General features: G+C 48.4%; 1 protein-coding gene across 1 annotated transcript; it reads right to left on the reverse strand.

Annotated features, from left to right (window-relative positions):
- Positions 1 to 2,504: 2,504 nt before the first annotated feature.
- Positions 2,505 to 4,933, reverse strand: LOC132583761 (heat shock 70 kDa protein-like). The gene has a single exon (XM_060255414.1). It carries the CDS (start codon positions 4,810 to 4,812, stop codon positions 2,911 to 2,913), a length of 1,902 nt encoding a protein of 633 aa, XP_060111397.1. The 5' UTR covers positions 4,813 to 4,933; the 3' UTR covers positions 2,505 to 2,910.
- Positions 4,934 to 12,889: the final 7,956 nt, after the last annotated feature.

A 12,889-nucleotide genomic window follows, 5' to 3' on the forward strand; every position in this document is an offset into this window, starting at 1 on the left:
ACAATCGCTCTCCTAGTTTCAAAAGCATGTTTGACTAAGACCCCTTCTTGGCACCGTCGCCACTGAAGAAAGCAAGTTGGCTTCCCATACCTTGCTTATAAAATCCAGAGTTTCCGTGTTTTGTTTTCTAAAGGGCTGTCTACAATTGGAGCATCCCACAGGAGCGGCCAAACTTGCTTAATTCAAGAGCCACAAAGAATAGACGTCAGATGTTTGAGAGCCACAAGACATGAACATGTCTGAGAGCAGAAAGAAGACAGGCAAGCAGGCAAATGGATGGGTGGGAGAGGTCGAAAGAAAGCAACTTTAAATGCCTTCTCCAAGGCAGCTGATGAGGTGGGGACTTCGAGAGCCGTACAGTATGTGCAAAAAAGCCAGTTTAGCCACCCCTGCACTAGAACCTCGTGACAATTTCAGATACCTGTTATTCCCCCCCCCCCCCACAATATGTTAAGATATGAACAGCGATTACACTCCCAAGTTTAAGGTGACACATCATAGCTGCTTCCTTTTTCACTTTTACCAGAATGTACCCACTGGAATTCAGTGGGACTGTTTGCCTCCAAACATGCCAAAGGGCTTCAGCCATAAACGTAGGCAAGAACTGGAACGCCTTGATGCACACAGCAGTTCATTTTCAGAAACTTATTATTCTGCAAGAATTCTGGGTGTGCGTATGTGAGCATTGCCCCGAAGTTATCTCCCTCGTAATTAAAATCACTCTAAAAGGCATTTTTCTTGCCTGATAATGTCAGGGTTTGCTTATGCTGATCAGACTCTATTTGCATGGCCAGATGAAGATATCAAAAACCAGTATGCTGACATTCACCCGGCCCTCCCAAAAGTGCTTTTATGCTGGCATCAGCGTATAGAACTGGTTTAATTACACAGCCGATCTAATTACAAAGGGAGGCCACTGGCTGAAATCCTGTTTGCCATTAAAGCCAGTTGACTGAGGAGATTCACAGTAAGGGGCCAAACAAGACACAATGAGAGACAGCTACCATTTAGGGCCAGCCTCATGCTTCAAATCAGCTGTTTACTAGCACGTCCTTTCCCCCTAAGGTTGTCAACAGACTTGGGGGAACAAATAGTCTATTCTTTTCTTTTTAGCAGGATGTTTCTCTTATACTCAACAGGGTGCTTCTTTACCGCCATGCCATGAAAAGACTCAAGTTACCCATTTCCACACATGAAGCCTCTGTCGGACAGGGCATTTTTTGTCCAGGTCCGCTGGATGCAACTGGCAAAACTAGCGGCTTCAAGCAGGACTCTGATAAAACTAAAAAGGAAAATCAAAATAAATTGTAATCGGAAGAGTTTCCAGCTCGACATTAGGAAGAACTTCCTGACAGAGCAGTTCCTCAGTGGAACTGGCTTCCTCAGGAGGTGGTGGGCTCTCCTTTGGAGGTTTTAAAACAGAGGCTAGATGCCCATCTGACAGTAATGCAGATCCTGTGAATTTAGTGGGAGGGATCTGTGAATTTCCTGCATCGTGCAGGGGGTTGGACTAGATGACCCCGGAGGTCTCCTTCCAACTCTATGATTCTATCCCCCGTCTTTTTTTTTTTGTAGGTAACCCTTTAAAAACCCATGCTGGCCCAGAGGGAGAACCAGATCTTTTGTGATCTACTTCTACAGCTTTCAGAGTTGCCACCAGACCTAGAGTCTAGCATCCCACCCCTTTAATATAGGCTTCATGAGGGAAAATGGGCAGTTGAAGCTGTTCATTGCACACAGGTAACCATACCATTAAGCCTTTATTAAAGAGACAGGACATTTTTCTCCAGGCCAGTTGGCAAGTCTGCTTCTCTCTGCCCTCCTTTCCTCAATGCTGTATCTGTCTGTCTCCACCCCACCCAAGCTAATTGTAGCTCAGGAGGGCGATGACCATTTTAAAATTGGAAAAAAACCTCTCCTAGTCCTAATTGCTTTCAAGACTAGTAATTTGCTTTTTAAAAAAACCTTGTGGGGAAAGTGTCCAATCCTGGTTGAATGCTGCTGGGGAAGACAGTTCCGCCACCTTTATTCAATTTGCAAAACAGGCCATTTTCAAGCAAACTTCCCCACAGAATACCAACTTTACCTATTGTTTTAACACCTGTTACACAGTGGCTCAGGAAAAAAAGAACTTCAGATGAAAAATTCAATCCCACATCCCCACTTTCCCTTTTCAGGAGACTTCCTGTTTGTAATATTCAACTAGATATATAAACATAGGTGTTTTGACTATGAAAACCAACATTTCAATCCCACAACCCCACTTTCCCTGTTCAGGAAGCCCTCCTGTTGGTAATAATAACCTTATTAAACTGGATTATAAACACAGGTGTGCTTTGCCTATGAAAAGGCCAACATGTCATGAGTTTTAATAGATGCTGGCAATTATTCTACAGCCGAAGTTCAAACACTTGACCCCAATTTTCCCATCTTTTAACATCACTAAACCCATAATCTCTACTCAACCACCCCCATTAACTATATATTTCTAAAAATAAAAGAGCTTTTTTTAGTTTCAAGTAACTTTTATTACCAAAATTTTAAAATAACCAGACTAAGAGTTTCCAACATTTTTAAAAGATTTTTTTTTGGTATGCATATAACATTTTCCCATGCGCTCTCTTGAAATGTTTCTCTCTCTTTTTTTTTCTTTCAATAAAAAATGCTCAAGTGCACATCTGAAACAGTGAACAGAAGAAACAGAAGAAACAGAAATCCACCGAAAAGCACAGGTACCTCAAACAAACACTCACCGGCAACAAACTTAAAGCTCACTGTGCATTCCCAGGCACAGCAGAGAGCAAATTAGGACCTGCTCCCACAGGAAAACCCCTCCAGTAATGGCACTGAATGAATAGAGGCAGCAGAGGAGCGGGTTGAAATTGCTCCCATAGTCCAGTCCAAAGGCATCTAGTCCACTTCTTCAATGGTGGGCCCACCTCCCGGGGCCCCAGCCGCTCCGGCTCCCTGGTACAATTTGGTCATGATGGGGTTGCAGAGCTTCTCCAGTTCTTTTTGCTTGTGCTCAAACTCCTCCTTTTCGGCCATCTGGTTGCGATCCAGCCAGCTGATCACCTCTTGGCACTTCTCCAGGACCCTCTGCTTGTCCTGGTCGCCGATCTTGCCTTTCAGTTTCTCGTCTTCCATCGTCTGCTTGACGTTGTATGCGTAGGACTCGAGGGCATTCTTGGACACCACCCGCTCCCGGTTGGCCTCGTCTTCGGCCTTGTACTGCTCCGCTTCCTGCACCATGCGGTCGATGTCGTCTTTGCTGAGGCGGCCCTTGTCGTTGGTGATGGTAATCTTGTTCTCTTTGCCGGTACTCTTGTCCACGGCCGTGACGTTGAGGATGCCATTGGCGTCGATGTCGAACGTGACCTCGATTTGGGGCACGCCACGGGGAGCCGGCGGGATCCCCGTCAGGTCGAACTTGCCCAGCAGGTTGTTGTCTTTGGTCATGGCCCGCTCGCCCTCGTACACCTGCACCAGCACGCTGCTCTGGTTGTCCGAATAGGTGGTGAAGGTCTGCGTCTGCTTAGTGGGGATGGTGGTGTTGCGCTTGATCAAAGCCGTCATCACCCCTCCGGCCGTCTCGATGCCCAGAGAGAGGGGCGCCACATCCAGCAGCAGCAGGTCTTGCACGTTCTCCGACTTGTCGCCCATCAGGATAGCAGCCTGCACAGCGGCACCGTAGGCCACGGCTTCGTCGGGATTGATGCTCTTGTTGAGCTCTTTGCCGTTGAAGAAGTCCTGCAGCAGCTTCTGGATCTTGGGGATGCGAGTGGAGCCTCCCACCAACACAATCTCGTTGATCTGCCCTTTGTCCAGCTTGGCATCCCGCAGGGCCTTCTCCACGGGCTCGAGGGTGCCCCGGAAGAGGTCGGCGTTGAGCTCCTCAAAGCGGGCCCGCGTGATGGACGTGTAGAAGTCGATGCCGTCGAACAGCGAGTCGATCTCGATGGAGGCCTGGGTGGAGGAGCTGAGGGTGCGCTTGGCCCTCTCGCAGGCCGTGCGGAGCCGCCGGACGGCCCGCTTGTTGCCGGCGATGTCCCTCTTGTGCTTGCGCTTGAACTCCTCCACGAAGTGGCTCACCATGCGGTTGTCGAAGTCCTCGCCGCCCAGGTGGGTGTCCCCGGCCGTGGACTTCACCTCGAAGATGCCGTCCTCGATGGTCAGGATGGAGACGTCGAAGGTGCCGCCGCCCAGGTCGAAGATGAGGACGTTCTTCTCCCCGGCCCCGCTGCCCTTCTTGTCCAGGCCGTAGGCGATGGCGGCCGCCGTGGGCTCGTTGATGATGCGCAGGACGTTGAGGCCCGTGATGGTGCCGGCGTCCTTGGTGGCCTGGCGCTGGGAGTCGTTGAAGTAGGCCGGGACGGTGATGACGGCGCTCTGCACCTTGCGGCCCAGGTAGGCCTCGGCGATCTCCTTCATCTTGGTGAGGACCATGGAGGAGATCTCCTCGGGGAAGAAGCTCTTGGTCTCGGCCTTGTACTCCACCTGGACCTTGGGCTTGCCCCCCTCGCTGATCACGCGGAAAGGCCAGTGCTTCATGTCAGACTGGACGGTGGGGTCGTCGAATTTGCGGCCGATGAGGCGCTTGGCGTCGAAGATGGTGTTGTTGGGGTTCATGGCCACCTGGTTCTTGGCCGCGTCGCCGATGAGGCGCTCCGTGTCGGTGAAAGCCACGTAGCTGGGGGTGGTGCGGTTGCCTTGGTCGTTGGCGATGATCTCCACTTTGCCGTGCTGGAAGACCCCCACGCAGGAGTACGTGGTGCCCAGGTCGATGCCGATGGCAGGCGCTTTGCTCGACATGGTTGCTGGCTGGCTATTGCTACGCGATCGGAGGGAAAGCCTCTCGGAAAGCCGCGCTCGTCAAACCGCCTCTCTCGCGCTAACCCGCTACGGCCTTCTCCGCTGGGCGAGTCGCTCACGATGTGCCGTTGCCTTCGCGGCGGGGCAGCTTTTATAGCCGCGGGCGCGCCTGCTTCTGGAACCTGCCAGAACGCGCCAGGCCAATCGCGTCGCCGCTGTCGGGCCCGCCGTCCAATCGCCTTCGCGAGCTTCGTTCACGGACCCGCCTCTTCGCCCAGTCCCGGCCAGAAACTTCCAGAGGAGACGAGCGTGGAGGAGAAGGATGGATGTCATCGCCATCCAATGGGTTTCGTAACGGCCGGGAGGGGGGCGGGCACAAGACGCCTTCTGGGCGGCCGTTATGCAAAACAACGCAGTTGCGCCTCAGGGTTAGGTTTTACTTTGAAGCGCGAGCGCCTTCGACGTGCTTCCAACGGCAGCTGGAAGATTCCACGGGGGGGGGGGGGGGCGGGCGGGAGAGCGGAGAAAATGTTGGCTGATTCCTTATTACCTCAGCTGAGGACGCTTGAGCGCGTGCAGAGTGCCTCACCACAAAATCACAATACCGAAAACAAAATTTGAGTCCAGTGGGGCACCTTTAAGACCCCTTTTTTTATACACTTCAGAAGACGTTTATACTGAGAATTAAATGTGGTCAGCGTTAAAGATGCCACTGGACTCAAACTTTGTTCTATTGCGTCAGACCAGGGGTGGCCAAACTTGCTTAATGTAAGAACCACATAGAATAAATGTCAGATAAGAACATAAGAACATAAGAGAAGCCATGTTAGATCAGGCCAATGGCCCATCCAGTCCAACATTCTGTGTCACACAGCGGCCAAATATATATATATACACACACACACACACACACACACACACTGTGGCTAATAGCCACTGATGGACCTCTGCTCCATATTTTTATCTAACCCCTTCTTGAAGGTGGCTATGCTTGTGGACGCCACCACCTCCTGTGGCAGTGAATTCCACATGTTAATCACCCTTTGGGTGAAGAAGTACTTCCTTTTATCCGTTTTAACCTGTCTGCTCAGCAATTTCATCGAATGCCCACGAGTTCTGAGAGATGTTCTCAGATGTCTGAGAGCCACAGGGCATGAATGTTGAATGTTTCAGAGCCGCAAGACAGGGAGGGAGAAAAGCAAATAGGAGGAGGAGAAGTGTGGAAATAAAGCAACTTTAAATGCATTCTCCAAGCTGCCAACTGACTTGGCTTGAAGAACTTACTTGAAGAGACAAATGTCTTCTCCAAGCTGGCCAATGGGACAGTGTGGCTTTCAAGAGCCACACAATACGTGTGAAAGAGCCACATGTGGCTCCCGAGCCACAGTTTGGTCACCCCTTCTTCAGAGTAATGACATTGTTATCAACCTGAATGTATGTTAATAAATAAATAATCTGCATTCTCCCCTCCTCCCGCGCATTTCTCCCTGAAGCAGCTTATATTCTGCCACAGTTTTATCTTCACAACCACCCTGTGAGGTGGGCAGAGTATGTGGCCCATCAGGGCACCCATCCACTTTCCATGGTAGAACAGGAATTCAAAACAGGGTCTGCCGTAGCCAAGTCTGGCATTTTAACTAGTAGGCTCTGGTTCCGTGTGCCGGATTTATAAACCCAACTTGATAGGAGGAGAGGGAGAGACAGGCAGTAGTAAGCAGGAACAGGACTTTTAAAAGGCAGTTTACTGAACAAATTGTTTCAAGACATTACACAGAGGGACTTGGACGCAGGACATCCAGAGATTTCTAGAGAGAGAGGAGCTAACGCTTCACGCATCTGCGACTCAAAAAAGTCATTATAAATGTGTCACTAAGGGGTCATATAATATAACGAAGACTCTTTTTAACTGCTGAAGATGTATATGGCTCTACCCCCTCTGGAATTTAACAATAAACAGAAGTCCTCTGGCTAGATGAACATTTAAAAAAAAAAATAACAAAAGTTTGAGTCTGGTGGTACCTTTAAGACCAGCAAAGTTTTATTCTTGATATAAGCTTGCATATGAAAGCTTGTACCCAGAATTAAACTTTATTGGTCTTAAAGGTGCCACTGGACTCCAACTTTGTTGCATTGCTTCAGACCAACACACGTACCCACCTCAATCTACTTTAAACAAAAGTTCTTGTATAAACTAGAGACCACTTGTGCAGGTACTGCATCAGATAATTCCCCTCTGGAATTATTTTCTGCCAGCTCTGAGTTGGGAAATGCATGGAGATTTTGAGGGATGAAGCCTGGGAAAGGCAAGATACCTCAGAAGGTTCTAACGCGCCATTAGAATCCACCCTCCAAAGCAGCCATTTTCTCCAGGAGAACTGACCTCTCTAGTCTGGAGATCAAGTGTAATTCCGGAAGGTCTCCAGGCCTCACCTGGATGTTGGCAACCCTAAATTGTCCCCATGTATACGGTTTGTCAGAAAGTCTCTCTAACTGTTGAACAAATCAATCTTGATGAAACTTTTGTAACTGGGCAGCAATGGAGACAAATAACTCTTCACCCCCAACAACAAGCCGTTCTCAAAACAGCAAGCACTTTAGTGGTTAGAATGCCAGAATAGAGAGATCTGAGTTTGAATCTCCGCTGAGGTATGCTGCTGACTGGGTGCTGTGGAGTCAATTGCTCTCAGTATAAGCTACCTCGTGGGGTTGCTGCATACTCGGTGAAAAAAGAACAGCATAAAATTGTGATAGTAATACAAATATCAAATTAAATATGATTTCAGTGAAGTCTTGGTCCAGACAGGAGGAAATGGAGCCTCTTTTCTGGTGACAGTTGGTAGCAGGGAATTTGAACAAAAAGTTCTTGTGTTTCAAAATCTTCACCTCATGGTCATATTTCAGGTGTCTAACCTGAACAAATTCCCCTGACAATGATTTCTGACACTGTCTGGGGCTCCGGATGCTTTCCTATGAAATACATTGATTGGCTTAAGAACATAAGAGAAGCCATGTTGGATCAGGACAATGGCCCATCCAGTCCAACACCCTGTGTCACACAGTGGCCAATATATGTGTGTGTGTACATACATACGTATATATATATATATACACACACACGCACATATACATACACACACACACACACACACATATATACATATATATACTGTGGCTAAAAGCCACCGATGGACCTCTGTTCCATATTTTTATCCAATCCCCTCTTAAAGCTGGCTATGCTTGTAGCTGCCACCATCTTCTGTGGCAGTGAATTCCACATGTTAATCACCCTTTGGGTGAAGAAGTACTTTCTTTTATCCGTTTCAGCCTGACTGCTCAGCAATTTCATTGAATGCCCATGAGTTCTTGTATTGTGCGAAAGGGAGAAAAGTACTTCTTTCTCTACTTTCTCCATCCCATGCATAATCTTGTAAACCTCTATCATGTCATGGCTTCTATCTGTGACATTCATTACAAACAAATGCAACAATTATAGCTGCTCCCTGCAGACATGCAATTAGGAACAAGGATTTCTCAAAACTTACTGTCCTGTTTTTGCCTCTTCTTGTGAAGCAGCTCAGGGCAGCCTTAATAAAGTTCCCTGCCTCACTTTCATTTTCACAACGACCCTATAAGGTGGGCTCTGAGGTAGTGACAAACCCAACCTGTGAGCTTCATGGATGAGCAGGGACTGGAACACAGTGCTTAGGACAAACAAACCAAGTCTTCAACAACTGCTCATTAACTGACAGAATGGATTTCAGCCCTGTGTTTCAATACAGAGAAATCCCGGAGGTAAGTCCCAAAAAATAATAAAATACAATTTAAATCTACTGCCAGTGCCACAACCCTCCAGCATGCATAAAAGTAGTAATGAAGATTGCCTCTGAACACGTGCAGAATGCATTTCTCACTTCACTAATGTTCCATTCCACTGAGCTTAATAAAGCTGACTCTGGTTAAGTAGACTTAGGATTGCAACCTATGAATGTTTTATCTCCCATCTTTCACTCCAATGGGGACCCAACATTGCTTACATCATTAGAATCATAGAATTGGAAGGGACCTCCAGGATCATCTAGTCCAACCGCCTGCACAATGCAGGAAACTCACAAATACCTCCCCCTAAATTCACAAGATTCTCATTGCTGTCATATGGCCATCTAGCCTCTGTTTGAAAACCTCCAAGGAAAGAGAGCCCACCACCTCCCGAGGAACCGCTCTAACAGGAAGTTCTTTCTAATGCTGAGCCAGAAACTCTTTTGATTTAATTTCAACCCACTGGTTCTGGTCCTACCTTCTGGGGCCTCAGAAAACAGTTCCACATTATCCTCTATATGAAGCCCTTCAAGTATTGAAGATGGCTATCATATCACCTCTCAGCTGCCTCCTCTCCAGGCTAAACATGCCCAACTCCTTCTCTTCATAGGACTTGGTCTCCAGACCCTTCACCATCTTCGTCACCGTCCTCTGGACCTGCTCCAGCTTGTCTATATCCTTCTTAAAATGTGGTGCCACAAAGTGAACGACCCTATAAGGTGGGCTCTGAGGTAGTGACAAACCCAACCTGGTGAGGTCTTACCAGAGCAGAGTAAAGCAATACCATTCTCTTCCATTTCCTCTTCACAACAGCCCTGTGAGGTAGGTTAGGCTGAGAGAGTGTGACTGGCCCACGTCACCCTGCAAGCTTCCACAGCACAAATGGGGATTTGAACCTGGATTTCCCAGATCTGGTGACACTTTAACCACTACCATGCTGTGATTTATGTTTAGATTGGAATCTTGCTTTCTGACTACAAGGCTCTCGCTCTCTTGATAGCTCACACCAATTGTAAAACATAATAATTCATTAAAACACACAAACACATAGCTGCTGCCCCATGCAATTAGAGAACCGGTTGTGCCCTCATTGCTTCAAGTAAGCAAGCGAAAACCTAGATCTCATCTGTTTTCAGTGTCATAGAGCAACCCTGGAAACTGCATGGAGTAGAAATATTTATTTGAACTAGGGTTGCCAGCCTCCAGGTGGGGCCTGGAGATCTCCCGCTTTTACAACTGTTCTCCAGCTGGCAGACATCAGTTCCCCTGGAGAAAATGGCTGCTTGGAAGGGTGGGATCTGTGGCATTGTCCCATGCTGAGGCCCCTCCCCTCCCCAAATCCCACCCTCTCCCAGATCCATCCCCAAAGTCGTCAGATATTTTCCAACCCAGACCTGGCAACCCAAATTTGAACAGATCCCCAAATGCATTGGTGTCATCATTAGCCAGGGCTTTTTGTAGAAAAAGCTCAGCAGGAACTCATTTGCATATTAGGCCGCACACCCCTGACCAGTGTTCCCTCTAAGCTGAGTTAGTGTGAGCTAGCTCACAATTTTTTAGCCTCCAGCTCACATATTTTTGTCTCAGCTCAGGAAAAATGACCCTAGAGCAAACTAATTTATGCAGTAGCTTACAACTTTAATGCCAGTAGCTCACAACATTAATGCCAGTAGCTCACAAAGTAGAATTTTTGCTCACAAGACTCCACAGCTTAGAGGGAACATTGCCCATGACACCCAGCCATCCGGAACTGCGTTCCTGTGCGTTCCTGCTCCGAAAAAGCCCCCCCCCTCGCTCGGCTTGACTTTGCAAACGAAGATTTAAGAAGGGTGCAGTAGTCCACGTCTGCTGCAGGCTCGCTGGTGACTGACAAGACCAATGCGGGACAGGCAGGTCCGGCCACAGTGGCTGCAGGGAAAAGTCTGGTTTGGGGTTGGTGCTGTAGCAGTGCGATTCTTCCTCAATCTCCTTTTGTCCTCAAGACCAGCTATGCGTGCGTTCTCAAAGGAAGAGGCAGCCTGTTGGATGGTGTGCCTCCATGCTTTGCGATCTGAGGCTAGGTCAGACCACTGGTGATGGTTGAAGACCACTGGTGATGGTTGACCACCACTGTCATTAGCTAAAGCCCTGTCATTAGCTAAATTGATAACTCTGCAAACACAAAAAGGGCTTACATTTCTAAGCCATGGGGTGGGGGGGAAGTAATACAGATGAATGTCAGGAGCAGCCGCACAAACCTTGCGTTAAAAAGGAACCACTCTAGGGTTGCCAAGTCCAATTCAAGAAATATCTGGGGGCTTTGGGGGCGGAGCCAGGAGACATTGGGGGCGGAGCCAGGAACAAGGGTGTGACAAGCGGAACTGAACTCCAAGGGAGTTCTGGCCATCACATTTAAAGGGACGGCACAACTTTTTAAATGTCTTCCTTCCATAGGAAATAATGAAGGCTAGGGGCACCTTCTTTTGGGGTTGGGGCTCATAGAATTGGACCCCCTGGTCCAATCATTTCGAAACTTGGGGGTACTTTGGGGAGAGGCACTAGATACTATACTGAAAATTTGGTGCCTCTACCTCAAAAAACAGCTCCCCCAGAGCCCTCGAAACCTCTAGATCAATTTCCCATTATACCCTATGAGAATCGATCTCCACATAGGGAATAATGAAGTGCTCAGCAGATGTTTCCCTCCCCCCCCACCTCGTTTCTGGCGACCCTGAAGCGAGGGATTGGCCTCTCTACTCACGAGTTGCTGCCAACTTCTTCCAAGTAACACAGACCCACCATCCCAAGAGGAAGCCTTTCAATCGGAGACTGAAGCCTCCAGAGGTGGAAAGCACATGGTCCTCTGGGGGCGGGGCTTCCCCCTGCCGGCCAGCTGACTGAGGGCGGGAAGGAGCCTGGGAAAGCAGAAGAACGCCTGCTGGGACCTGGGGATTGGCAAGCCTAAACCACTCACAGGCATGAGAAGTTAGAATTACCAGTCTCTGGGGGGAGGTGGAGATGGAGATCTCGCCAAATTACAACTGATCTCCGGGCTACAGAGATTAGTTCCCCTAGAGAAAAGGGCCACTCTGGAGGGCGCACTCTATGGAATTATAACTCACTGTAAACACTACCCTCTCCATGCATCTCCCTCAAATCTTCAAGAATTTCCCTACCCAGAGTTGGCAATCCTTTGAGGACTGCAGATTCTGCTGATGTGGGGGTAAAGGGGATGAAGGAAAATGGAGTAATGGAGAAAGAAGTGTACATTTTGGCACTATGGCTTACTACTGAGGATAGGTGCATAGAACCTCCCTGTTCAGTCACAGTACCCCTCTGAACAACAGGTGTTGGGAGTGAACAGCAGGAGACAAACATTGCCTTCATGCTCCGCTGGTTTGGTGTAGTGTTTAAGTATGCAGACTCTTATCTGGGAAAACCAGGTTTGATTCCCCACTCCTCCACTTGCAGCTGCTGGAATGGCCTTGGGCCAGCCATAGCTCTCGCAGAGTTGTCCTTGAAAGGGCAGCTTCTGGGAGAGCTCTCTCAGCCCCACCTATCTCACAGGGTGTCTTTTATGGGGGAGGAAGATAAGATCTTTTTCTTCGTCTTCTCCTTCTTTTCCTTCCCCCCCTTTCCCCCAGAGGCCTCCAGATGGCCCAGCATTTGTCTAGAGGTAGATTTGACCCTCTTACGGAAGAAAACGAGACAAAGTGGGAGGAAATGGAATCAAAGGAAGGCAATACCTGGAGACAGGAGAGAGCGCATGATGTCCCCTGGTGAGGATTTTGTCCCTCTGTCCCTAATAAGTGATCCTGATTAACCCTCCCATTTCTATCTAATATGCATTTTTTAGAATTTGATTTTTTTTTTCTTACAGAAATCACTTATGTGTGTTAAGTGATGTCCATGAATTATTGACTTCCAAAACGTCCTACTGTGAACAGTCTTGCACAGGTTTGGCAAACTGAGGGCAATGGCTTCCATGATTGAGTCAGTCCCTCCCATGTTGGGTCTTCCTGTTTTTCTACTGCTTTCAACTGTTTCTTCCAGGGAATCTTCTCATAATGTTACCATAGTAGGGAGACCTGGGTTCAAATCGGCATTTAGCTGTGAAGCTCGCTGTCTCCCTCAGCCTCACCACCCCCAAGAGACCACCCCGTAACCCAAGCCCCACAGAGCAGGGTTGTGTGACTCAGTGACGGAGCGTCTGCTTGGCATGCAGAAGGTCCCAGGTTTGATCCCGGTTGAAAGCAACAGGAGGAAACTCCTTGCAGTGAAC

This window comes from Heteronotia binoei, chromosome 1 (genome assembly GCF_032191835.1).
Source record: "Heteronotia binoei isolate CCM8104 ecotype False Entrance Well chromosome 1, APGP_CSIRO_Hbin_v1, whole genome shotgun sequence".
NCBI classification, from domain to species: domain Eukaryota; kingdom Metazoa; phylum Chordata; class Lepidosauria; order Squamata; family Gekkonidae; genus Heteronotia; species Heteronotia binoei.